Here is a 27,478-nt window from a genome sequence, read left to right as displayed (position 1 = left end):
GAGATAGTAGGAACTGCAGATGCTGGAGAATCTGAGATAACAAGGTGTAGAGCTGGATGAACACAGCAGGCCAAGCAGCATCAGAGGGGCAGGAAGGCTGATGTTTTGGGCCTAAACCCTTCTTCAGAAGGTCTGTAGTCTGCCTATAGTGCAAAGGTGTGCAGGTTAGTTGGATTGGCTATGGGAAATGCAGGGTCATAGGAATAGGGTAGCATGGTGGGTCAGAATGAGATGCTCTTCAGAGGGTTGGTGTGGACTCAATAAGCCAAATGGCCTGCTTCCACACTGTAGGGATTCTATGGTTCTGTTCATATCCCTAGAAATGATTGTATTTACCAAGTACGATTGATTTTTCTTGTTAGGTGAGGGACGAGGAGCAAAAACTGCTCATTATGCTACATCTCCCTAGCATTATATTAATAATTATGTTTTTACTTAGCTCCATATAGTTTGCCAAAAATGTCCTTACTCCGAAATATCACAAGAAGAATAAGAAGTATGGACCTTATTTGTGAAACTACTGGATATCCACTTGCTCAGATTCACTGGTTTGACTATAATAAATTGAATCTCACAGCCAATGCTAAAGTTCATAGTGTTCTGACCTCAGAAGGGCTGTTCAATGTCACCAGCATACTTCACATCAAAATCACGGAAAATGCCTTGGCTGACAATTATACTTGTGCTGTGTACGATTTGGAAGAAAATGCTATTGTGGTGCAGAAACAATTTCCAAGTAAGTTACTGGCATTTACTTAAAACAGTTATCATTAAATAGCTGTTCTAAAGGATTGATTTTGTCTTTCCATATATTGAAAACATAGGCAATGCTACAGGATCATGTTTGCTACACATAAACATTTATCTTAAGGTTGTGGGACTTAGTTTAAGACTGCTGCAATAACTTTCCTCAGCACTGTTCAATCTTGAAATCTGTTGACAAAAAGTATAACGATTATTATGCATTTAAAGATTGCAGATGGAATTTAGAATTGAATTCAATTGTCCCCTAAATTTTCAGTTCCAATTATAGATATACCTACTACAAATCGCCAAAGCAAAGAGAAAAAGTCTAAGGTTCTCACAGCTGTCTTTGTCATTGTTGGAGCACTGGCAATTGGAATAATCATTTTGACAGTTCATCAATTCAGGAGAATTATCTATTCAGGTATGATGGTAATATAAATGTTTCCGATATCTGTTGAAAGTCTTCAGGCTTTACAAATGAACAGAAGAGGTTGATTTATCAAGCTTCCTTTGTCATTCAATGAACTTGAGCCTCAACTCCATTTTCCAGCTCACTGCCCACATCCAATGAAAATCCATCCCTCCTAGCCTTAAATATAGAAACATAGAAGCTTAGGAAATAGGTGCAGGAATAGGCCATTTGGTCCTTAAAATCTACACCAGCATTCAATATGATTATGGCTGATCATGCAATCTCAGTGTCACATTCCTGCTTTCTCTCCATACTCCTTGATCCCTTTAGCCTCAAGAGCCATATCCAGCTCCCTCTTGAATATATCTCATGAACTGGCCCCAAGAGCTTCCTGTGGGAGACAATTCCATAGGTTCACAACCCTCTCAGTGAAGAAATTCTTACTCATCTCAGTCCTGAATGGCTTTTCCCTTATTCTTAGACTGTAACTCCAATTTCTAGATTTCCCCAACTCTGGGAACATTCTTTCCACATCTAGCTTGTCCAGTCCCATCAGGATTTTATTTGTTTCTTGTGAGATCCCCCCCTCATTCTTGTAAATTCCAGTCAGTATAAGCCTAGTCAATTCAGTCTTTCCTCATATGTCAGTCCTGCCATCTCGTGAATTAGTTTGGTGAACCCTAATCCATGATGGACCATTCAGAATACTCTGTCTTAAGAACTCCAAAGGTTCGCAACACTTTGAGTGAAGAAATTTATTCTTCATCTCACTCCTAATCTCCTGCGACTGTGACTCCCTGTTCTAGATTCCCCAGCCAGCAGAAACAATATTCCACTGCCTATCCTTTCAAGCCCCTTTTGAATTGTGCTTTTTTTTCTATGAGATCACCTCTTATGCATCTACACTTCAGAGAATGTGGACCCAATTTACTCAGCATCTCATTTTGGGCAACCATATCATCCTAGGGACCAATCTAATAAATCTCTAAGGTTCTGCTTCCAATGCAAGTATGTCCTACATTAATTTTGGAGAACATAACTGTACGGGGTATTCCAGATGTGGTCTAACCTAAGTCCACTTTGAAAGGCTTCCAGTACTGTCTGTCATTCTAAATCAATTTTATTATTAGGTAAGTTCTTAGCTAAACCACTGCTAGTGACCTCATTGAGGTATGACAACATTAACATGACATTTGCATATGTAAAATAGATAGAAGACTAAAGGTCTGAATTTTACCAATTTTGTTATAATCTTCAAATGTTGTTACATTGTAATATAAACAGAAGTTCAGAGAAACTCAGCAATTTGTGGAGAGAAAAGCAGAGTCAACATTTTAAATCCAAAATGGCTCATCCAGAACAAAAACCAGCTGGAAAATGATATTTTTTACGCTGCTGACAGATGAAGGAGGTAATGGAACAGATGGTCAGAATTGTCCAGAGTAAAAGATGGCAGAAATGCTCATGGTGGTAAAGAAGAGATAGAGTTGGAAAATGGGTATAAATGAAATGTGAAATAGAGAAAATGGGTCTGCTGTGTTGAGAGATAAGTTAGTAAGAAGCAAGTTACACATGCATGGAGGAAAGTGGAGGGACTGTAATCAAAATGGAGACCAGAGGACATCAATTTTGAGTCCTAGAAGCTGAAAAGTGCCTCAGTGGAAAATGAGAAATTGTTCCTCCAGATCCTTTGGAACATTGTAATAAAGGCAGGACAGAAACATTAGCATGGGAGGATGGGAGAATAGGAGCACCTCTCTCCACAGATGTTGCCAGACCCGCTGAGTTTCTCCAATACTTTCTGTTTGTTTTTTTTATTTCAGATTTACAGCATCCACAGTATTTTGCCTTTATTCCTTACACTGTAGTTGGTTGAAGTTGTTGGGTGAAAAGGGACTGATAATGTGCCTATGTAAAATGTCCTTCACTTGCCACCCAGATCCTACCTGGAAAATGCAGGAAAGCTCCAGGTAAATCAGACAGAACCCCTCTGAATCCATGTGCAGCCATACAACTCTGAATGTCAGCAGCTGAAATCCACATTATATACTCTTAAGTCAAATGTTTCGTTCAGGGAAAATCAAATCAGGAAGATGAAGGATGGAAACATTATTTGTATAAGTCCTGGAGCATTAAAATAATTCATCCTTTTGCTTGTGGTTGCCATTGGCTAAACTGACATTTACTATCCATCCTGGGCTGCCCTGGAAAAATGCTGGTGGGCCTTCTTCTTTGCACTCTGATATGATTGTCCGGCCTACTGGGCTAATTCAGAGTTCAACTGAGAATCAATCACATATTGGGCAGGTTGGTTAAGGACTGTAGATTGACCTTCCCAATGGAGGACTACTGAACTAATTAGGTTTCTATGACAATGTCCTAAAATTGACCAAAACCTCATGGTCACCATTACTGATGCCAACCGTTTTTTAAGTTGAATTCAATCTCACATACTGTTAAAGTGGGAATTTGAACTCATGTCCTCAGGTTTACTGTTTCAGCATTTTGAGTGAATAGTTTATAAATATAACCACTACAACATCATACACAACTAGGCCAAGTTCCAGAACCAGAAATATATATGGCAGATAGGTGAACATACTTATTTTGTATCAGTTGTCTTATAAAATATTTCTTAATTTTGAACAATGTATTAGGATAAATTATTTGTATGTTAATTATGGAAGATATAAAATTTATTTTAACTGTCAATAACATCATGAATGAAATGGAAATTTCCACAGAATTCATATCACATTTAATATTCCAGAAATAAAAAAAAATGATTTTCTTTTTCTTTTTGTTTTAGCATTAAGAAGTGAATCTGAAACGCAATGGTAGGTGTGATTTCAAATATCAGTTTAGTTTTGAAGGTTTTCTTTCACTGGTTTCATCATTTTCTTTCTTTGTTTTTATCAGATATAATTTGGTTGATGTTTGGCAGTGGCTGCAGCGAATAATTCTGATTTCTACTATGAGAGCCGCACTGATATCCTGGACTGATTTAAGAACATTTTTTGTGACATGATAATTTGAAATTGGATTTTGTGAACAATAGAAGGTCGATCACTAGCATTTTTTAAAGCACTGTCACTTTCTAATCACTACCTGTACAATGCAATTGTTCAGTACAGTAATTCTGATTTATCTCTGTCACTGTTCTATGCTGTTTGCTATTTGTACATAAAGAGATAGTGCCTCACATTGGTTTTCTGCTAACACCAATAATCATTGGGTCCTTAAAACAACAAAGCACAGAAACTAGAGAATTTGACCCTCAACCCAGGCTGGCTGAAAAAAGTTTCACTATTTTACAACAGTGATGGTTTATGAATCAGTGAATGACATCACAGCCTTGTGTCCAAGAAGAAGAAAACTATTGGTCCAGCTTACATTCAAAAACCACATCCGGCTGGTTGATAACAGAAATATTGTGAAAGTGGTGTGGCCTGGACTCTACTTTTTTTTAGAAAAATGAAATGCCTTTAAAGACAAGAACATTGGAAATATGTAACAGAGAAGGACTCAGTGAAAAAGAACTATAACTTGAATACTTTAAAAACAGTTTTTATTCTCATTCTGGACTTTTTAAACTCTGTAGTTTTTTTTGAGTCTTTTTTTGATTATTTCAATTCTGTAACGACACTTAAAATATCTGTACCTAGGTACCCTGTACCCAAGATGGCACCAAGAGGCAACCTTACAAACTTTTCACTGCAACGATTCGAGTGCACATGATAATAAGGGCTATTCTACACAAAAATTTCCTGTCTTTACAAGATTGGAAATGAATGATTATATTAACACGTTACTTACTGTTCATTGCTTAAAAGTCAATCAGGTTGACAGGTTGATTTGGAATTCTATGCTAATTTTTTTTTGGTATCCTACAAGGGAAATAAATATAACTATGTTTGTCAAATCTGATGTAATCAAAATTTTGTCATTTTAATGTATATACTATATGCAAATAGACTTAATAGTTTTGTAATGAAAGGTATGTGATTTATATAAATATCTTTTAGTTCAGATTTTAAGCTTTTTTTAGTCATTCACATGATGGGGACATCACTGGCCAGGCCAGCATTTATTGCCCATCCCTAATTGCCCAGAGGACAGTTATGAGTCAACCACATTGCTGTGGGTCTGGAGTCACATGTAGGCCAGACCAGGTAAGGGTGGCAGATTTCCTTCCCTAAAGGACATTAGTGAACCAAATGGGTTTTTTCTGGCAATCAGCAGTGGGTTCATGGTCATCATTAGACTCTTGATTCCAGATATTTATTGAATTCAAATTCCACCATCTGCCATGGCAGGATTCAAATCCAAGTTCCCAGAACATTAGCTGGGTCTCTGGATTAACAGTCCAGTGATAATACCACTAGGCCAATGCCTCCCCTCCTGTATTGCATAAGATGTTGCTTTACTTTTGTGAAGGAGTTTTAAAGTTAACTAGGTCAGTCTTTCAGAGATAGTAGGAACTGCAGATGCTGGAGAATCTGAGATAACAAGGTGTAGAGCTGGATGAACACAGCAGGCCAAGCAGCATCAGAGGAGCAGGAAGGCTGACGTTTCGGTCCTAGACCCTTCTTCAGAAATGCTCTACACCTTGTTATCTCAGTCTTTCAGGGACCTTGGTTTGAACCTTGCCAGAAATAACCTAAGTGTCAATTTTGACAAGTTTCATGGAGGGTTTCTCTCCAAGACCCCAAAAGGTTTCTCATATAAACTTCTTGAGCTTATGGGGATGTGATAATCTAGTCGTATTATTTGCTAGGCTTATAGCCTATTAATGCAGAAACTCAGCTAGGGAACTGGGTTGGAATCCCACCATAGCAGATGGTGGAGTTTCAATTCATCTTTTTTAAATCTGGAATTAAGAATCTACTGATGACCATGAAATCATTGTCAAAAAAAAATCTGTCTGACTAAAGTCCTTCATTGAAACATTGGAAACAGGGAACAGATTTCCCATTTTTACAAGATTATGCAAATAGATGATTAATACATTATTGACTGTTAATCATTTAGAAGTAAATCAGATTGAACAGTTAGTTCTCTGACATGTTGGTTTCTTTCCATACCATTCTCACCTGCTGTACCATATATGTGAACCCCAGACCCACAGCAATGTGGTTGACTCTTAATTGTCTTCTGAAATAGCCTAGCAAGCCATTTGGTTGTATCAATCACTACAAAGTCTGTACAAAGAAAAGAAACCAGATAGATCACCTGGTGTCAATCTAGGCACTGGAAAAGACAATGGCAGAAATAGCCCTGTCAACCCTAGAGTGTCCTTTTGTTTTAGAATCCCAACAGTGTGGAAACAGGCCATTTGCCCCAACAAGTCCACACCGCCCCTCTGAAGAGCATCCCACCCAGACCCATTCCTGTACCCGTGCATTTCCCATGTCTAACCCACCTAACCTAAACAATCCCTGGACACTATGGGCAATTTAGCATGGCCAATCCACCTACCCTGCACATCTTTGGATTGTAGGAGGAAACCAGAGCACCCAGAGGAAACCCACACAGACACGGGGAGAATTTGCAAACTCCACACAGACAGTCACTTGAGGCTGGAATTGAACCCAGGTCCCTGACGCTGTGAGGCAGCAGCGCTAACAACTGAGCCACCGTGCCGCCTCACTAACATCTGGGGGCAAGTATCAAAATTAGGAGAGCTGTTTCAGACTAGTCAAGCAACAGCCTGATACAGTCATAATCACAGAATCATACCTGACAGACAATGTCCCAGACCACCATCACCATCCCAGGATATGTCCTGTCCCATCAGGAGGAGAGACTCAGCAGAGGTGTCGGCACAGTGTTATATGGTTGGGATGGATTTGTCCTGGGAGTCCTCAACATTGACTCTGCACTCTATGAAGTCTTGTCGCTGTAGGTTAAATATTGGTAAGGAAACCTCCTGCTGATTCCCATGTACTGTCTTCCCTCAGCTGATGAATCAGCACTCCTCCATTTTGAACAACACTTGGAAAAAGTACTGAGGGTGGCAAGGGTATAAGATATACCTGGGTGAGAGATTTCAATGTCCACCAACACCAACAGTGGCTTGGCAGCAGCAGCACTAATAATTGAGCTGGTCGGATCCTAAATGAAATAGCTGCTAGACTGGGTGGTGAGGGAACAAACAAGAGGCTGCAGATGCATCTGCCTGTGACGGTATCAGTAAAAGTGACCGCCACACTGTGCTTGTGAAGACCAAGTCCCTCCTTTACATTGAGCATATTCTCCATTGTGTGGTATGTCCTCACTATTACAATGCTAAATGGTACAGACTTCCAACAGTTCTAGCAACTCAAGACTGGGCATCCATGAGGTCCTTTGGACCATCAACAGCAGCAGAATTTTCCTCTAGCACAATCTGAAACTTCATGGCCTGGCATATCTCCGACTCACGCATTATCATCAAGCCAGGGGATCAACCCTGGTTCAATGGGGAGTACAACAGGGCATGCCAGGAACATCTCCAGCCATGCCTAAAAGTGAGTTTTCAACCTGGTGAAGTTACCAAATAAGATTACTTGCATGCCAAACCACATAAGCAGCAAGCAGCAGGCAGGACTAAGTGATTCCACAACCAACAGATCAGATCTAAGCTCTGCAGTCTTACATGTCCAGTCATGAATGGTGGACAATTAAACAAGTCACTGGAGTAGGAGGGTCCACAAAGATCCCCAGCCTCAATGATGGAAGTGCCCATAAGATAAGGCAGAAGAATTTACAGCAACTTTCAGCCTGAAGTGCCAAATAGACGATGTATCTCAGCCTCCTCCAGTAGTCCATAGCATTATAGATACCAGTTTTCAACCAGTTTGATTCATTCAAATGGAGCCAGTGGATACAGCAAGGATTATGGCCCTGACAATATTTCAGCAACAGTATTGAAGACTTGTCCTCCAGAACTTGCCTTGCCCTGAGCCAAGCTCTTCTGGTTCAGTTACAACACTGGCATCCACCCGACAATGTGAAAAACTGCCCAGATATGTGCTGTACACAAACAGCAGTCAAAAGATGTGCAGGTTAGGTAGATTGGCCATGATAAATAGCCCATGGTGTCCAGGGATGTGCAGCTTAGTCGATTAGCCATGGGAAATGCGGGGATATAGGCACAGGATAGGAGGATAAATCTGGATGGAATGCTGTTCAGAGGGTAGGTGTGGCTCGTTGGGCTGAATGGCGTGCTTCTGCACCGTAGGGATTCTATGATTCTATGAAATCCAATCTAAGCTCCCCCATCAGTCTATTCTCGATCCAGTAAAGTGATGGAAGATGTCATCAACAGTGCTTTCAAGCAGCACCTGCTCAGCATTAACCTACTTACTGATATCCAGTTTGGGTTCCACCAGGGCCACTCAGCTCCTGACCTCATTCCAGCCTTGGGTTCAAACATGGACAAAAGAGCTGAATTCCAGAGGCCAGGTGACTGTGACAGCCCTTGATATCAAGGCACATTTGATTGAGTGTGGTGTCAAGGAGCCCGAGCAAAACTGGAATTAATGGATATCAGGGGCAAAATCTCTGCTGGTTGAAGTGCACCTGATACATAGGAATATGGTTATGTTTGTTGGAGGTCAGACATCTCAGCTTCAGACATCTCTGCAGGACTTCTTCACGATAGTGTCCTAGGACCAAATATCTTCAACTGCTTCATCAATAACCTTATCTCCGTCATAAGGTCAGAAGTGGGGATGTTCATCAATGATTGCACAAAAGTTCAGCACCTTTCTCAACTCCTCAGATACTTTAGGAGTTCATGTTCAAATGCACCAAGATCTGGACAATGTCCAGTCTTGGGCTAATAAATGGCAATTAACATTTGTGCCGCAGAAATGCCAGTCAATGACCATCTCCAACAGTACGGGTTATCATTGACTAGAAACTCAACAGGACGCACCACATAAATGTAATGACTACAAGAGCAGGTCAGGGGCTAAGAATACTGTGGCATGTAACTCACCTCCTGACTGCCCAAAGCTCATGCACCATTTATAAGGCACAAATCAGGAGTGTGATGGTATACTCCCTACTTGTCTGGATGAGTGCAGCTTCATCAACACTCAAGAGGCTTCATACCATCTCGGACAAAGCAACAGATTTCATTGGCATCTCATCCACAAGTATCCATTCCCTCTACCATTGACACTCAGTAGCAGCAGTTTGTACGATTTACAAGATGCACTGCAGAAATTCACCGAAGATCCTTAGACTGTACCTTTCAAATCCATGATCACTTCCATCTGGAAGGACAAGAATAGCAAATGCATGGGAACACTACCACATGCAAGTTCCACTCCAAATCACTCACCATCCTGACTTGGAAATATATTGCTGTTACTTCAGTGTTGCTGGTTCAAAATCCTGGAATTCTCTCCCTAAGGGTTTTGTGGGTCAACGTACAGCATGTGGACTCCAATGTTTCAAGACGGCAGTTCACCACCACCTTCTCAAGGATTACTAGAAGTCTGCAATAAATGCTGGTCAGCCAGCGATGCCCACATCCCACAAATGAATAAGTAAATGTATAAATAAAAAACACATCTTATTGCATATGCATCACACCCCTATGGTGTCCCACTCATTGTATTCTCCTACTTATCACAACAAAAATAATGGCCACTGCCAGGAACTCTGAGGATCCCTGGCATTGGCACCAACTTTAAAACCCAATCTTGCACATACTCAAACACTGCCAATTCAGAGCTGACCTGCACGGTTGGTTTATTTGCCCCAGACATGTTGGAAACAGGATAACTGACACTGCATTTTGCCAAAGGAAACTTAGAGGCTTTGTTGGATGCAGAGTGCATGCTTTTCGTGCATGTCCTGAGTTGTTGGTGGCTCCTGGAGGTGTGGAACAAAAATTGGTGGCCTGGAGTTACCTGGTAACTGCTTTGACTTTCATGTCGGGAGTTGTTGTGCATTTCTATCCAGCGTGTGGAAAATATAAAACTGAATATCAGTGAGATGATGTAACAACAAGTATGCATGTAAACACATTCTCATCACTTGCTGGTCAGAGTCTCATCTCACCATTCAACACTTGGTTGGAAAATGGGACTTTTTCTCTTGATAATGGGAAACTCCGCACTGCCGATCACATGCAATTTTCCCAACTTTCTCAACAATACAAGCCAAGATTTTAAATCAGTACATGTCCCTGAAGTGTTGATAGAAGCTTGTTTGTACTGAGAGGGTCTATGAGTAGAGAGAGAAAACATTAAGCTATTAGCTTAGTAGAAGCTAGTATGAGCAAGTTTTGTTTAAATTTAGTTCAAACATTTGAGAATGACCTGATGGGTCAGATGCAAGTCTAGTGTCTCCTAGAAAAGGAAGTTATTCTGAACATTTATCAAAATATTTTGCCTCAGTGAAAGAATGAAGCTTGTGAAGCTTGCAAAAACAAAAGTCTTTGGTTAGATTGGTGCAAATTATTAAAGGACTGAGGAAGTCTAAGCTCTCAGTCATAGCGGGCAAGAATAAAAGCCAAATGGCTTATAAGACTGGAACACAGAAGAAGCAGTTACTTTAAATCTATAGGTTTGATAGGGAAGGAACTTTTCTGAGTTTTGAGTAAATGCAAAATGACGGTGCTGGGGTGCAAATGGAATATGTTTTGCCATGTGTTTCAAAATCTTTCAAACTATGTAATATTGAAATCCTTTTGGTCATCTTCTCATCAAAACTAATTATGGAACCTGCATGTTCATGATTCAGTGAAAGTCCACTATATTAAAAATAAACAAAATATGATCTATCAAGCAGGATTTCAATCTAGAATCTAACTTGTCCACCAGCAACATCAGTTCTGATCTTAACAACATTTTAATATGTTCCATTTTGGAGAAATTTGTTATGTGCAAAGATTAAGTTTAATGAATGTATTCTCTTGCTTTATCTGCATTTATACAATTACAGGGTAAAAAAAAGAAATAACAAGTCCTAAGCATACAAAAATTGGTGCCTTCCAGGTGTTCCTGAAGGGGAGATTTGCTATTCAAAACATGTCAAATCAAAATTCCATAAAGTAAGATCTTGGCTATCCAAATCAAAAACTATGTAACTGCATTGAAGGCAGATCAGAGAAGATTCACTAGATTAATTCCAAAGATGAAATGCTTGTCTTACGAGGAGAGAGTGAGCAGTTTAGAAGCATAAGTAAAATGTAATTGAGGTATAAAAGGTGCTAAAAGGGATTGACAAAGTAGACACAGAGTGGATGTTTCCCTCGTTGGGTAGTCTAGAACAAGAGATCATAGTTTTAGGATAAGAAGTGGCAGATATAAATCAGAGATGAAAAGAAATTATTTATCTTGAAAGGTCCTGAGTCTGCAGAATCTATTATCCGAGAGTGCGATGGATGCCAGGATACCAAATACATATAAGGAGGAGATAGACAGCTTTTTAATTACTAATGGGTTAAAGGATTATGGGAAGCAGGCAGAAATGTGTAGTTGGAACTCAGAAGAGATCAGTCATGATCGTATTGAGAAGCAAAGCAGGTTCAAGGAGCTGAATTGCCTACTCCTACTCAAGGTTCTTACGTTCTTATGTTCAAATGGCACATTCTGACTTTGAACAATCTGTCTTCTGAAGCCCATAATCTTAATACAGGCACTAATTTTGTAAAGATTGTCAATGTCAATAATATTTTTATACATTCTATCTTTCCCTTTCAGAAATCTTGTTTCATGGGTGAAATAATGCCACAGAGGCTGGTATCCCATCACAAGGTCACCTTTTATTTATTCATGGAAAGTCCTTGACACTGATCCAGCTCCCACAGAGCTAGTTCTCAGAGTGAACAGGATGTCTGACACTCCTGTTTTTCTGTCAGCTGGGGCTCCTTCATAGGACCAGATTAACAGTCCCAATCAGGGAACTCATATTAGAACATAGAACATAGAACAGTACAGCACAGTACAGGCCCTTCGGCCCACGATGTTGTGCCAAACTTTTACCCTAATCCTAAGGTCTATCTAACCTCCACCCCTACCTTATAATATCATCCATATGCCTATCTAATAGCCGCTTAAATGCCCCTAATGAGGCCAACTCCATTACCCTCTCCAGCAATGCATTCCATGCCCCTACCACTCTCTGAGTAAAGAACCTACCTCTGACGTCTCCCCTGTATCTACCTCCACTCACTTTAAAACTATGCCCCCTCGTGATAGCTACCTCCACCCTAGGAAAAAGTCTCTGGCTGTCTACTCTATCTATACCTCTGATCATTTTGTACACCTCTATCAAGTCACCTTTCATCCTTCGTCGTTCTAAAGAGAAAAGCCCTAGCTCTCCCAATCTTTCCTCACAAGACCTTCCCTCCGTTCCAGGCAACATCCTGGTAAATCTCCTCTGCACCTTTTCCAATGCTTCCACATCTTTCCTGTAATGAGGCGACCAGATCTGGACGCATACTCCAGATGTGGCCGAACCAGGCTTTTGTACAGCTGGAGCATAAGTTCACGGCTCTTGAACTCGATCCCTCTATTAATGAAAGCTAACACATCATACGCCTTCTTAACAACTCTATCCACCTGGGTGGCAGCTTTCAGGGAACTGTGAACATGAACCCCAAGATCCCTCTGCTCCTCCATACTGCCAAGAATCTTTCTGTTAACCCTGTATTCTGCTTTCAAGTTTGTCCTTCCAAAATTAATCACCTCACACTTTTCAGGGTTCAATTCCATCTGCCACTTCTCAGTCCAGCTCTGCATCCTATCAATGTCCCTTTGTAACCTAGAACAGCCCTCCGCACTGTCCACAGCGCGACCCACTTTCGTATCGTCCACGAACTTGCTAATCCACCCTTCCACTCCTTCATCCAAATCATTTACAAAAATCACAAATAGAAGAGGACCCAGGACAAATCCTTGTGGTACACCACTTGTAACTGAGCACCATGTTGAATATTTTCTGTCCACTACCACCCTTTGTCTTCTAAGGGTCAACCAATTCTGAATCCAATCTGCCACATTTCCCCCTATCCCATGCGTCTTTACCTTCCACATGAGCCTACCATGGGGTACCTTATCAAACGCCTTACCTAAATCCATGTATACCACATCCACTGCTCTACCTTCATCCATGTATTTGGTCACCTCTTCAAAGAATTCAATAAGGTTTGTGAGGCATGATCTACCCCTCACAAATCCATGCTGACTATCACGAATCAAACTGTGCCTTTCCAAGTGATCATAAATCCTATCTCACAGAGCCCTTTCCAATAATTTTCCCACCACTGATGTAAGACTAACTGGCCTGTAATTTCCAGGGTTATCCTTATTCCCTTTTTTGAACAAGGGAATGACGTTTGCCTCTCTCCAATCTTCCGGCACTATACCCGTGGACAGTGAGGACGAAACGATCATAGCCAAAGGCCCTGCGATCTCTTCCCTCACTTCCCATAGAATCCTTGGATAAATCCCATCAGGCCCAGGGGACTTATCTATCTTCAACTTCCTCAAAATTCCTAGCACATCTTCCTTACTAACATCAACCTCCTCTAGCCTACCAGCCTGTTTCACACTGTCCTCCTCTACAACTAAGTCCCTCTCAGTTGTGAATACCAAAGAAAAGTATTCATTAAGGACCTCTCCTATCTCTTTAGGCTCCGTGCACAATTTCCCTTTACAATCCTTGATCAGCCCTACCCTTTCTCTGTCATTCTCTTATTCCTCATGTGCATGTAAAAAGCCTTGGTTTTCCTTGATCCTATCTGCCAAGGTAGCTCTCCTAAGCTCTTTCTTCAGCTCCTTCCTGGATAACTTGTATCCCTCTGGAGCCTTTTCCATTCCTTGTTTCCTAAACCTTACATAAGCATCCTTCTTCCTCTTAACCAGTTGCTCGACCTCTCTTGAGAATCAAGGCTCCCTCACTCGACCACATTTTCCCTGCCTGTTAGGGACAAACATATCGAGCACACACAGTATGTATTCCTTAAACAATCTCCACATTTCAATAGTGCTCTTCCCTGACAGCATCTGTTCCCAATTTATGTTACTCGGTTCTTGCCTAACAGAATTGTAATTACCCTTCCCCCAATTATAAACCTTACCCTGCTGTATGTACCTATCCTTTTCCATGACTATTGTAAAAGTAACAGAGTTATGATTGCTACCACCAAAATGCTCTCCTACCAACAGGTCTAACACTTGGCCCAGTTCATTGCCAAGTACCAAATCCAAAGTGGCCTCTCCTCGTGTTGGTCTATCTACATACTGTGTCAGGAATCCTTCCTGAATGCACTGGACAAAATCCGCTCCATCTAAACTATTACAACTAAAAAGTTTCCAATCAATATTTGGAAAGTTGAAGTCACCCATGACTACAACCCTGTGACTTCTGCACCTTTCCAGTGTCTGCCTCCAATCCGCTCCTCTACTTCTCTGCAACTATTAGGGGGTCTGTAAAAAACCCCCAACAAAGTGACTGCTCCTTTCTTGTTCTGGACCTCAACCCAAACTGACTCTGTAGACATATCATTCTTGAACTGCCTTTCAGTAGCTGCTATATTAGCCCTGACTAGCAATGCCACTCCCCCGCCTCTTTTTCCACTCTCCCTATTTCTTTTAAAGCATCTAAATCCCAGAACTCTCAACAACCATTCCTCTCCCTGAGTTACCCAAGTTTCTGTAATGGCCACTACATCGTAGTTCCAAGTACCGACACATGCTCTAAGTTTATCTGCCTTATTTCTGATACTTCTAGCACTGAACCATCTCTGTGTTCACAATTATGGTCCATTGACCGCATTTCTTTATAAACAACCTCACTCCCTGTTGTGTCCGTTGGAAGGCTGAATACCTCATCCTCTGAATTATAAATCCGGTTCGTCACCCCCTGCCAATTTAGTTTAAACCATCCTGTATAGCTCGAGCAAACCTCCCTCCCAGGATATTTGTGCCCTTCCAGTTCAGGTGCAACCTGTCTTTACTGTACAGGTCCCACCTTCCCCAGAATGTGCTCCAATTATCCACATAATGGAAGGCCTCCCTCCTACACCAGTCCTGTAGCCATGTGTTTAGCTGCACTCTCTCACTATTTCTTACCTCGTTATCACGTGGCACTGGTAGTAATCCAGAGATAACTACCCTGTTGGTCCTGAACTTCAGCTTCCAACCTAACTCCCTGTCCTCGTTTTTCACACTCTCTGTCCTTTTTCCACCTATGTCATTGGTACTGATGTGTACTGATGGTTGCTCACCCACCCCTTTAAGAATCTTGAAGACACGATCCGAGACATCATGGACCCTGGCACCCGGGAGGCAACATACCATCCTATTCTATGAGGTCTATCTGCTGACCTCATTACAATCACTACATTGGGTCTCCATCTATATCTGATAACTTGTCAGCATGTTCTATAACTCATGTCAGCTCTGACAATGAATATTAGCAAGCTATTAACATCTGGAGGTTAATGAATCTGTTAAGGGTTTGTAGTCAGTATCCTGTTTCTGCTGATGATCTGGTCTCCCCCAAATCTTGCAAAGATCTAAAACAGGGGTGTCAATGTGCCTTCGTATTTCAGACAATAAATTAGAGGCTACTGATGTGTTAGGAGTGTCAATCAACATTTTTTTGGGTAGAGCTGTTTGCGTACAACATCTGCGTTTTATATTTTGTTGCCAATAGGACTGAAAAAGGTACATTTCAAGTGATATTTGCACAGCAATGATGGCCATGATTGTCCTAAGCTAGACAGGCAAAACCTGGGCTGTTGTCATATTGGATGTGTCATTTCAAACACCATACCCCTCCCCATAATTCCAATCCCTTCCAGACTTACTTTGGCTGCTCACCATTTCTCATGATATTATACTGTAATCCAATGGAGTATAGCCCATTCATATTGTTCCTAATTAAATGAGGGTTCCTACTTCGAATTGGCTTCATTTCCATGCTGTCACCTCAGGTTGCCAGTTCCCATGCTCTCCCTCTCATACAATTCCAGTATGGTCCGGGACAATTTCTACCACAATAGCAAGTTATGGTCTGCTCACTCCAACACCAACTGAGGCAAGTTAGCTCAGACCAAATCTCATCCCACATCTCTGCACCATGTCTTACCAAAGCCAGTTCCAGCTGTGATCTACCCTCTTCTTCCTGCTTACTCCATTGTCACTAAAAATCTAACCCCAAATCTTTCATCCTGCCCTTATTTAGTTTTCATTGTAAATATGCATCTATTTTTAGCAATCCTACCTTTGAGTTTTAGTCCTGTCAGCAGACCCCACCCCTCCAAGTCCCCCACCCACAGCCCCACAATGCCTCCATCATCCTTAGTCTTCAATCAATCTCCATGCACGCTTTGCAAACTACTCATCTGCTCCCAAATCCAAACTCCTTATTTTCTCCAAGGTATTTGAATACCTTATACCACTAATGTGTGGCCAGCTGCTTTGTAAAGTTAATAATATCTGTACCCTTACCTAAACTAACTGCTCAGGCCCTGACTACTCACTACCCTAACTACAGACTCTACAGCTTTGTAAATTTTATTGAATTACCCCACGCTCTGACAGCATCAACATAACATTAACCAAAATCTCCACAATGACCTTCTTTGTGAGAGTGGTTGTGTCTGTGGAATACTATTCTTCCTTCACAATCTGCAACATTCCATACAATCAATCAAAACACTCTCTTTCTGCTCCTCCCCTCTGTTGTTCTACCCAATGGGAGGGCCTTTACTTGTTTCAACTCAGCTCCTAATTCCAATGTCAAATATTTTTCTTCAAGACAAAATAGTTTTATGACATTATAAAGATTTTGATCTGATTAAAGGTTAAACAATATTGTCTGTTTTATATCAGCAGACTGTCTTTGACATAATGCTATGGTTGTTTTGGGTTTGCCCTCCGTGTAATGTTTTTCATTAAAGGAAAACAGTTCCTTCAATGGTAGGGGGAGGCAATGGCCTAGTGGCACTATGGCTAGACTATTAATCCACAGACCCAGGCAATGTTGCAGGGACCTGATGCAAACCCTGCTATGGCAGATGGTGGAATTTAAGTTCAATAAAAATCTGGAATTACAAATCTAATGATGGTCATGAAACCATTGTTGGGAAAAACCCATCTGGATCACTAATGTCACTTGGGGAAGGAAACTGTCATCCTTACCTGGCCTGGTCTACATGTGACTTCAAACCCATAGCAATGTGGTTCACGTTTAACTAACGTCCAGTCAATTAAGGATTGGCAATAAATGCTGGCCTAGCCAGTGACACTTGCATCCTGTAAATGAATAAGAAAATTGAGAGAATAACTTCACCTTGGGAAATAAAAGTGAATACTTCTAATGTGTTTTGAAAAATGTTTTATTGACATAAATCATCATCACATCCTTTTGAGCGTTTAAAGGTGTTTTACAAGGAGTCAATTACTTTTGCACAACACTGATAATTGTGCAGTCAAATTTGCATATTAAATATCACAATCGGTATGGTTGATTACAATTCCGCAGCTGCTGATAGCACATAGTACTTCATGGATGCCCAGTATTGAGTTGCTGGACATGTCCAAAATCTGTCCCATTCAGCATGGTGGTGTGCTGCACAACAGAATGGATGGTACTTTCAAGGAGAAAATGGGATTGCTTTCCCACAAGGACTCTTACCAATGCTGTTATGCTCCGATGCATCTGCTCCTTGGTAGGTTGGTGTGGAGCTGGTCAAGCAGATTTTTCTCATCTTGGTCCTCTCACCACCTGGTGCAGACCCATCAAGCAATTATGCTCCTAAAGATTTGGCTGGCTTTGTTGGTAGTGGCGTTCCTGAGTCACTGATAGTGATGGACTTTAAAGTCCCCCTCTCAGAGGAGAACTATTTTATCTATTATCCATACAAACATCAGGAGCACATGGGACTTGAACACAGGCCTCATGGCTCAGAGGCAGAGATACTACCACTTGGAATATACAATGTGCCCTTGGCACTCTTAGTGCCATTTTTAATTGATGCTCAACATGGAGGAGTACCGATTCATCGGCAAAGGGGGGAGTGGTAATCAGTAGGAGGTTTCCTAGGCCATGTTTGACCTGATGACATGAGACTTAGTAGAGTCCAGAGTCAATGTTGAGACTTCTGTGACAGCACTTTCTTGATTGCATACCACTGTGCTGCCACCAATGGTGTGCCCGTCCTGCCGGTAAAACACGATATGCCAGGGATGTGATGGTGGTATCTGGGACATTGTCAGTAGGATATGATTCCATGTTTATGATTAGGTATGGTTATTGCTCAACTTGCCTGTAGGACAACGCTCTTGGTTTTCAAATAAGGCCCCAAATAGTAGCAACGAGGACGTTGCAGAGATGACAAGGCTGTGTACACTGTTGTTTCCAATGCTGAGTTGTTCATCTAGTTTTGTTCCTTCTATCAGATGTTGTAGCAGTTGGATGCATCTCAGTGGCTTGCTAGGCCATTTCAGAGGGCATCATCAAACACACATGGTATTGGTTTTAAGGTTACCATTGGACTCGCTTATTTTTACAGATTGGTTAATTGCGTTCAAATGCTATCATCTGCCATGGTTACTTTCAAATTTTGCTGGGTCTCTGATTACTATCCTAATGACTATACCACCACCTCTGCACCCTTACCTAAACTAATTACTCAGGCCTTGACTACCCGCTACCCTAACTACACACTCTACAGCCGTCCAGACCATCAACTGGACTACCAAACATCTCCCCACCCACCTTGACTGTCCAGTGACTGCTCAACTGCTCGAGTACCCAGCTATACAGCTTGAATACTCATACCCTGATTACTCACAACAGAATCACCACTGGCCAGAAGATCTGGACCATCTTCTCAGCATTTATCTTATTTGTTTCCATGAGATCATATGCCTTTTAACACAAATGAAGCAGGGCGATTGCTGCACTTTTTATTTTTTAGCAACAGTTTCCTTTCGGTGCTTGCAACAGTTTTTTTTAAGCACAGAGCTATCACACTTCAATTAAAGTTAGTTAACCAATAACAAATGAAGGATAACCAATTCCAAAGTTTCCTTGAGTGAAAGAGAGTGGAGTTTTATTACCGATTAAACCCAACAACTATAAGAAACCATGGCATTAACAATGCACAACCACAGGTTTTTGCACAGAAGGAGGGGCGGAAGATGCATTTTCAAAAGGACAAATACAGACCTAAAATTGCAGCTGTCATTACCAATCTGAGACAAGCTCACAAAGCCAGGAATAAACAAAGACCTGTCTGAGTCAAAATTAATATTGTAAAAGGGAACTAAATTTAATGGCTCTTGTGGTACATGATTGAGGTGTATATGATTATGAGGGATATGGATAGGGTGAATAGAGAACAGCTATTCCCCTTATTTGAGGGATCAATCATGGGAGGGTAAGTTTTTAGAGTAAGGGGCAGGAGATTTAGAGGGGATTTGGAAAAAAAACTTTGTCACTCAGTGGGTGGTGGGAATCTGGAATGCACTACCTGTGAAGGTAGTGGAGGCCAGAAACCTTACAACCTTTAAAATATATTTGGATGAGCATTTCAACTGTCATAACATTCAAGGATATCGGACAAGTGCAGGAAATTGGGATTAGAACACTTAAGTGGTGCTGACTCAATAGGCCAAGGGCCTTTTCTGCCCTGTATGGATCTATGAATTTATGGAAGGGAGTCTGGTTCATACAAGAAGGTAAAGATAATTGCAGTTTAAAGTTCTTAGAGAACTTAAATTGTGAGATTGAACCCTGTGTATCAACATATTGCTGTGGTCTTGTTTCCTCAGCAGTGGTGAAGTTAGCTGATATTCTTGAGCTCTCAATGAAAAGTTCTTGGTTTACATTGCTTTTCAAAAGGCATTGACTTTTTAGGCACAGAGAATATTTTCCTGTTCTTGCTTACAAATGTTTATTTTTCATTTTTCTCTGTTATGCTGCTTAGAAGCAGCTGTTGATAAGGATCCATACATATATTCCTGAGTCTGTTCATGTTTTTTTTTCCAAACTGATTACTCCACAGTCAATCTTTAACCTTAATGTGTAACTTTTGGAAAGGTGAGAATCAGCTGTGAGACACAAATCTGAGTTTCAGTTCCCTTTTGTTTTATTTTACTAATCAACCTGTTCAGAGATGGTATCACATGCTTCTGGAGCAGCTGGGACTTGACACACAGGCTTCCTGACCCAGAGGTAAGGACAATACCACTGCATCACAAGAGCCACTAAATTCAGTTCACTTTTACAATTAATATTTACAATAGTAATTTTGGCTGAGATAGATCCTTGTATATTTATGTTTTTGTGAGCTCAGCTCCTCTTCAGGTGATCACAGCAGCCATTTTAGGTCTGTATGTAACCTTTCTAAAATTATTTTTAGTTCATGAAAGACAAATTATTGAAGTTATTGCAATCATAATATTCCTTTAAAATTCAATGAGTAAAGGCCAAATGTGTTAAAGCTGTCCCTTGTCACCATTCTGCTTGCAAAAAAGAATGGGGAGTTAGCCTGAGGGTCCTGGACAATAGTTAACACCCATCAAAGTCATCAAAAGAGATTATCTGGTCATCATCATCTTGATGTTTGTGGGAATTTGCTGTGCATAAATTGGCTGCCTTGCATCCTACATCGAAACAGTGGCTACATTTCAAAAAATATTTTGTTGACTGTAAAGTTGTAACAGTTTGCATAAATTTGTTTGGCCTGATTTCCCCTTTCATGAATTCGGGCTGACTCTGTTTGATTGTCTTATGTGTTTCTAAATGCTCTGCTATTACATCTTTTACGATACACTTTAACATTTTCCCAATGACTTATGTTAAATTAAGTGATCTATAGTTATCCATTTTTATCTCCTTCCTCTTTTAATTAAAGGTGACACATTGGCAATTTTCCAATCTTGTGGCACTTTTCCAGAATCTAAAGATTACTTTCAGTTCATCAACTATCTCCAGCTACTTCCTTTTGGATCCTAGGATGCAACATAAGAGGTACAGGGACTTACTGCCCTTTGCTCCAATTATTTCCATGGTACTTTTTGTCTAGTGATAGTTATTACATCTATTTCCTCTTCAGCTTTTCCCCTTCATTATTTAATATTTTTGGAACGCTATTCATGTCCTCAATCGTGAAGACTGAAGCAAAGTATCTATTCAAGTCTTCTCCCATTTCCTGTTTACCTATTATTTCCTCTGTCTCATTTTCTAAGGGGCCTATGTTCACCTTGACCTCTCTCTTATTTTTTATATCTTTAAAGAAGCTCTTACCTTACTATCTTTACATTACTTGCCAGTTTATCTTCAAAATTTATTTTCTCCCTCTTTGTTATTTGTTTGGTCATCTTTTCAAACTTTTCTAATTCATTTGCTTACTGATAATCTTTGCTACATTGTATTTTTTTTCTTTCAATATGATATTATCCTTAACTTTCTTAGGGGTTTGCCCCTTCATAGAATCCTTCTTCTTCACCGATATATATCTTTGCTGTGGGTCTTGGAATTTTTTTTTAAGTTTATATTATTGCTCACCAACCATCTTTTCTGCTAACAGTAGACGACGTGATCCATTGGCACAGGACAAGCCTCACAGGGACTGCAAATTCTGAAGAGCTGGTTGAAAGCTCCTGCCACACAAGAACAAAGGTAGGGGAGAGGTAGGGTAAAGAAAGGTGGGTAGGGGTAGTCATGATGCTAGTAAGTATGTCAGTATTCCAAGGCAAGATTAAAATTGTTCCGCCCCAACTTCCCTAAGGAAAGCTAACTATTGTGGATAGAAATATTCAGTGACTTGCTTTATGTAGTCCAGCCAGTGTGCACAGTATTCATGCTCCTGAAATATTGGTTGCAAGTAATGCCCTCTTAAGTCACACAAGGTGGAGGGTACCAGGGGATACAGCACACCAACTGGGAAAGTAGGCCTGTGCAGCAAACGTCAAAGAGAATTCTAACTGTGTACATCAAAATGCTGTCTTCGAAGATCTACTTAAACTGACAGTGCCGTGCCACTGAACAACCTATCGTACTTCTGGTCATCTTGCTGCTGACCAGGAGGCACTTGCAGTATTGCAGGATGTCTTGAGACATAGTTGTCCATGTCTGCTGGGTGAGCACCTCCTTGAAGATTGAAGACAAATTCCCTGCCAGTTTCCTGAAAGGTCATGTTTATGCCAGTGGATTGTTTCAGGGAGGCAATAGGGATCTTTGTGGATTTTCACAGGTATTTGGTCATAAATATGTCCTGGAGGTGATTACTGCACTTTCACTAAAGCTTCCCAGTTTTTGCTCTTTGCCCAGGATGGAGGGAGTCAGGTGGCCAGGACAGTTGGACTTGCAGATAATTGCATGTTTTTCACAAGTTCAGGGTGCAATCGATGGCACCCACATTCTGATCAGAGTGTGTAAACTGACAACCAACTGTGTTTGCCAATGGAAAGGGTTCCATTCCCTTATTGTGTTGATCATCTGTGAGTACACCAACCAAATACAAGATTGGTAATATCCAGGGAGCTCCTGACCATCAGGGAATTCAGGATTGCATACTGGAGACAAGGGCTACCCCCTCAAGACCTTGTTTATGACACCTCCAGAATATCCAGGATTGGCTACTAGAGACAAGGGCTATCCCCTCAAGACCTTGTTTATGACACCTCCAGAATATCCAGACTAATGCTGAGGAGATGTAAAATGCTGCAGATGCCTGAGTGAAATAACCTAACCAGAACCACTACTGCAACACTCTGGTCCTAACTTGATACCAGCTACTCTACCATGAGCTTGTCAGTTCCAATATAAATCTGCTTACAGAATCCAATACATAAAAAGGAAAATAGGAAAGTGGAAAGGTTAATTATTATTTAACAGCAACTGAAGTGAAAAGTAAAACATAAAAACGTTACCTACCTCTGACACCATTGGCAAAGCCAGCATTTATTGTTAATTCTGAATTGCTGATGGTCTTTTTATTACAGTTTAATGCAATGATGTGGCTTGTTAGATAAATTGAGAGGGAGCCTTATTGGGGTAAGGCTGGAATCACAAATAGATCAATACTAACTAATGGAACATTGTTTACCTTGCATAAAGGTCATACATAATGCAATTTGATTTTAATGACAATATTCTAAAAGACAGCAAAGATTTACGGTCACTTTTATGTAGAACACTTTGAACTGAATTGAAACTCACACACTGTGATGGTGGAAGTTTAACTCAATGATTTCAGAATTACTTCAACAACTTGGTAATAGAAGTCCATTAATACTGACCTCTCCTAGTCAAGTGAAAGGACCAAGATCATATATGTAGGATGCACAATTGTGCTTATTTTGCATCCTTTTGGTTATAACATTTTTTGTTTGGAACAAATAATTTGAACAAAGAAGTTGGAAAAATATTTGACTGTTATTTTGAAAAAGATGACTATTGCTTACAATTTTCAAAATTATTACAATTTTACAGAAATTATTGTTTTTCTTAATTATGATTAGTAATTTTCTTAATTATAATTAGTAATAAGGAACTCCAAATTTTCATAACTGAATATGTCAGTTCAAATCAAAGTTTAAGTACCAGAAAAAATGTTAATTATTTTATTGTTCTTAATTCAACAGCTTCAGTTCCTGTCTAGAGTCATATGCTTGATTGGCCTCTAGTGTTGTGTCGAACCCTTCATTGTTTATTTCTATAATGAGCAAATCCCACTAATGAGTTACGTGTTTTTAACAGATACCATAATATCATACCATACACCAGACTTCCAAACAGAATTCTGAACACTACTGAGCTCAATACATAATCTTTGGTAGTGTCTAACAAACACTAACCCTATTTAACAGGTGGAATGATGAGTAATGTGTGATATCATAACACTCCATAAAAGGAAAAGAAAATCAGACTCAGTTGTGATTTGAAAATGCACTTCCTGCTAGTTTATTACAAAAATATCGCACAGAAGTTTTTTTTGAGTTGAATTCTCCTTCTTGCTCAGTTAAAAGAGGAAATGTGTTTGCAGCCAACTTCATTGGAACACTGAGTTCAAGAAAGAATTTCCTGTATTTTCAAAAATGTTCCAATGGACAATTATATTTAAACTTTGTAATGTTGGTAAACCACTTTACTGTAAAAGGATTTGATCTGATTGGTCCTGTAAAATGTTGTCTTCCTACTTTTTTTTCTAAGAGTTGAAGTCATTTTATAAAAACAAATAAATGTAGGCTTTGGTTTTATTAACTGCTTTGACTGAAATGTTGGGTTTTACTTTTGGGTGGATAACATATGTAAATATATTTTTAAAATATATTTTTTACCTTATCTTAATTTTGTTTGAATGTGTAAATTACAAAGATGGTATATGTTTTGTGTATTATTTGTCAGATATTTATTTGATTTGATTTGATTGGAGTTATCATTGTCACATGTACCTAGGTACAGTGAAAAGTTTTGTTTTGCATTCAGTAGAGGCAGATCATACCTTACAAAGTGCATAAGGGTAACAGAACAGAACAAGAAGTACAATGCTAAGTTACAGAGAAGGTGCACAAAGAGCGAGATCAATATTGAATTTAAAATTTGAGAGCCCCATTCAGAAGTCTAATAATAGCTGGGAAGAAGCTCTTCTTGAATCTGTTGGTGCTTGTGTTTAAGCTTCTGTATCTTCTGCCCAACGGTAGAGGTTGGAAGAGATGATAACCAGCATGGGAGGGGTCTTTTATTACGTTGGCTGCCTTCCCTAGGCATTGAGAAGTATAGACATAGTCAATGGATGGAAGATTGGCTTGCATGATGGACTGGGCTGTGTTCACAATTCTCTGTAGTTTCGTGCAGTTCTGGGCAGAGCAGTTGTCATGCCAAACTGTGAGATTAATTATTCTGGTCATATCCCCAAATAAAAATTCTCTTACCATAATCCTTGTTCATGCAAATTTGCACTACTGTGTGCCTTTGGAGCTTTTTTTCTTAGTGCACATCTCCGGGTAGCTAATTTTGTCATAACATTGCTTGTATGCTTTCCTACATTCCAAGTTTTCCTCTTGAGAAAGCACAATTTTTTTTTTGCTGTGCTGATGTTTCTCAGATACAGTAAATTTCCAAGAACCTGTCAGCCCATGCCCGTGAATGTGAGTAGGTTAACATTGCAAATTGTTGGAACTAAACCTGATCCTGGTGATCTTATCATGCCTTTCCTGAGTCTGTAATTTCCTTAATAACAGCTTATAGTCAGCAACCAATTAGCTTGCTCTTGAGGTTTCCATATTTTCCACCACTGAATTCCCTATATAGATGGGGGGAGGCAATGGCCTAGTGATATTATCGGTGGACTGTTAATCCGGAGACCCAGATAACATTCTGGGGACCTAAGTTCAAATCCCACCATGGCAGATGGTGGAATTTGAATTCAATAAATATCTGGAATTAACATTCTAATGATCACCGTGAATCTATTGTCAATTGTCAGAAAAACCCATCTGGTTCACTAATGCCCTTTAGGGAAGGAAACTGCCATCCTTACCTGGTCTGGCCTACATGTGGCTCCAGACCCATAGCAATGTGGTTGACTCTTAACTGCCCTCTGGGCAGTTAGGGATGGGCAATAAATGCTGCCTAGCCAGTGACGCCCTCATCCTGTCAATGAATAGAGAGAAAATATAGTAATTTGACTGAACCTGTTTGGACACATTATGATACACCTCTGAACAGGTGGACCTTGAACCCAGCTTTTCTGGCTTAGAGGTAGGGACATTACTATAGAACCACAAGACCCTTCATATTAAATACATAGGTCCAATGAAAGGCTTAGGACATCCATTGCTATTTTAAGTTAGAAATACTTGAGCTTACACATGTACATTTAATTGCCGGTACTGCTGAAAAGTTTTGAGAGCGATAAATTGTTAAAATAAATTTTTGCATGACAGATGCCCTACAATCCATGCTCCTAATAACCAATTGTGATTGTTCACTCACCCAGACTGACTTTAGCTGCTGGGTGGGTTACTTGCTGTTGTATTTGTCCATGTTCAGAAATAATTATCTGAAAAGCAAAAAAATTCCACTGATACAGTGAAAGGAAGTGCTGGATTACTTAACAAGTTAATTTTGTGGAGATCCAGCATAAACATGGGGGAAAAATGGCCTTCTTCTGTGCTATAACCATTCTATGATTCCAGAAGCAGCCTGCTCAACATTGCTTCTCTTTCAATGAGGACTCTTGCCTCCTGTTAGCTCCAACCTCCTCACTGCCAGAGCAGATGCCCAGGTTGCCAGCTGACATGTTCTGAAGGTGAACTGTTTAATAGTTTAAATCCATTCCTCCCAAATATTCTCCATAAAATTGCCAGCAAAAACGACTTTTAGCCTTGTGAAAAGATCAGATAAGATGATTTGTTTTCTTTGGAGCAGGATGAACACGGATGTATGAAATTGTGGGGGGAGGGGTGCAAGGTAAACTGCACGGGAAGGATCTATTTCACTTAGTCGTGATGCCAATAATTAGGAACATAGGTCTCACGTAATTTATGGTAAGATTACGAGGGAGTTGATGGGAATTTGTTTTCACGCAGGCAATGCTGGACGTCTGTTTTTTACTGCCTGAAAAGATAATAAAGGCAGTAAACTGTCAATCTCCCCTCCTGCCCCATTTTGATTAGCAATGTAAATAATCATCTCTCCTTAAGCAATCACATATTCGAGTTTTAGTTCAAACACTCCCACCGTCTATGCTTTACTACTTAAGTCACCATCAACACTCAAATTACTCATCCCTGGCCCACTCTGTGCTCTCTAACTGTCTGTCAACTCCATCTCCTCATTCCCTGAAGGTCCTTGAATGCCATTATCAGCCCCAGGTCTGTGGCTATCAGTCTTATAAGTCCTTGTTTGAATCATCTCATCCTTGCCCAGCAATAAAACAGACTCCCCCAAAATCTTAAAGAATATTCTTTGTCACTGTTAGTGACTGTGACACATTACTATTTCATCTGTGTCTATGGGATGAACCTGACTTGTTTAAACTCAGGCACTATCATTCATAGAATCACAGAATCAATGTAGTTCAGCACAGTTCTGTTATGCTCCGCTGCAGCTCTGAAGAAGGATCAGACCGGACTTGAAATATTAGCTCTGCTTCTCTCACCTCAAATGTTGCCAGATCTGCTGAGTATCTCCAACATTCTGTTTGTATCTCCATAATCCTTTTAGGCAATACATTCCAGATCCTTTGCTGCTTGATTTAATTCCTCATGTTGCCATTGCTTCTTTAGTCAATCACCTTGAATCTGTGCCCTCTGGTTCTCAATCCTCCCACCAGGGAGAACAATTTCT

The 27,478-nt window shown here is 40.3% G+C and overlaps 2 protein-coding genes across 8 annotated transcripts in view; both read left to right on the top strand.

Moving 5' to 3' along the window:
• The window catches only part of LOC109921571 (programmed cell death 1 ligand 2-like), a 9,340-nt gene extending 4,259 nt beyond the window's left edge, over positions 1–5,081 (top strand). For 2 of the 3 annotated variants that reach the window (XM_048610645.1, XM_048610643.1), the window contains 4 exons: positions 440–736; positions 1,022–1,168; positions 3,969–3,996; positions 4,079–5,081. In XM_048610645.1, the coding sequence (XP_048466602.1) occupies positions 440–736; positions 1,022–1,168; positions 3,969–3,996; position 4,079 (473 nt within the window). In that variant the 3' untranslated portion in view covers positions 4,080–5,081. The remainder of the gene's footprint in view (positions 1–439; positions 737–1,021; positions 1,169–3,968; positions 3,997–4,078) is intronic. The other variant, XM_048610644.1, reaches the window with a different exon arrangement.
• The window catches only part of LOC109920333 (septin-9-like), a 745,967-nt gene that overhangs the window by 296,470 nt on the left and 422,019 nt on the right, over positions 1–27,478 (top strand). The window lies entirely within an intron of this gene.

This window comes from Rhincodon typus, chromosome 23 (assembly GCF_021869965.1).
Source record: "Rhincodon typus isolate 14 chromosome 23, sRhiTyp1.1, whole genome shotgun sequence".
Classification (NCBI taxonomy): domain Eukaryota; kingdom Metazoa; phylum Chordata; class Chondrichthyes; order Orectolobiformes; family Rhincodontidae; genus Rhincodon; species Rhincodon typus.
Note: the sequence above shows the minus strand (reverse complement) of the source record. Positions and strands in the feature narration are given on the sequence as shown.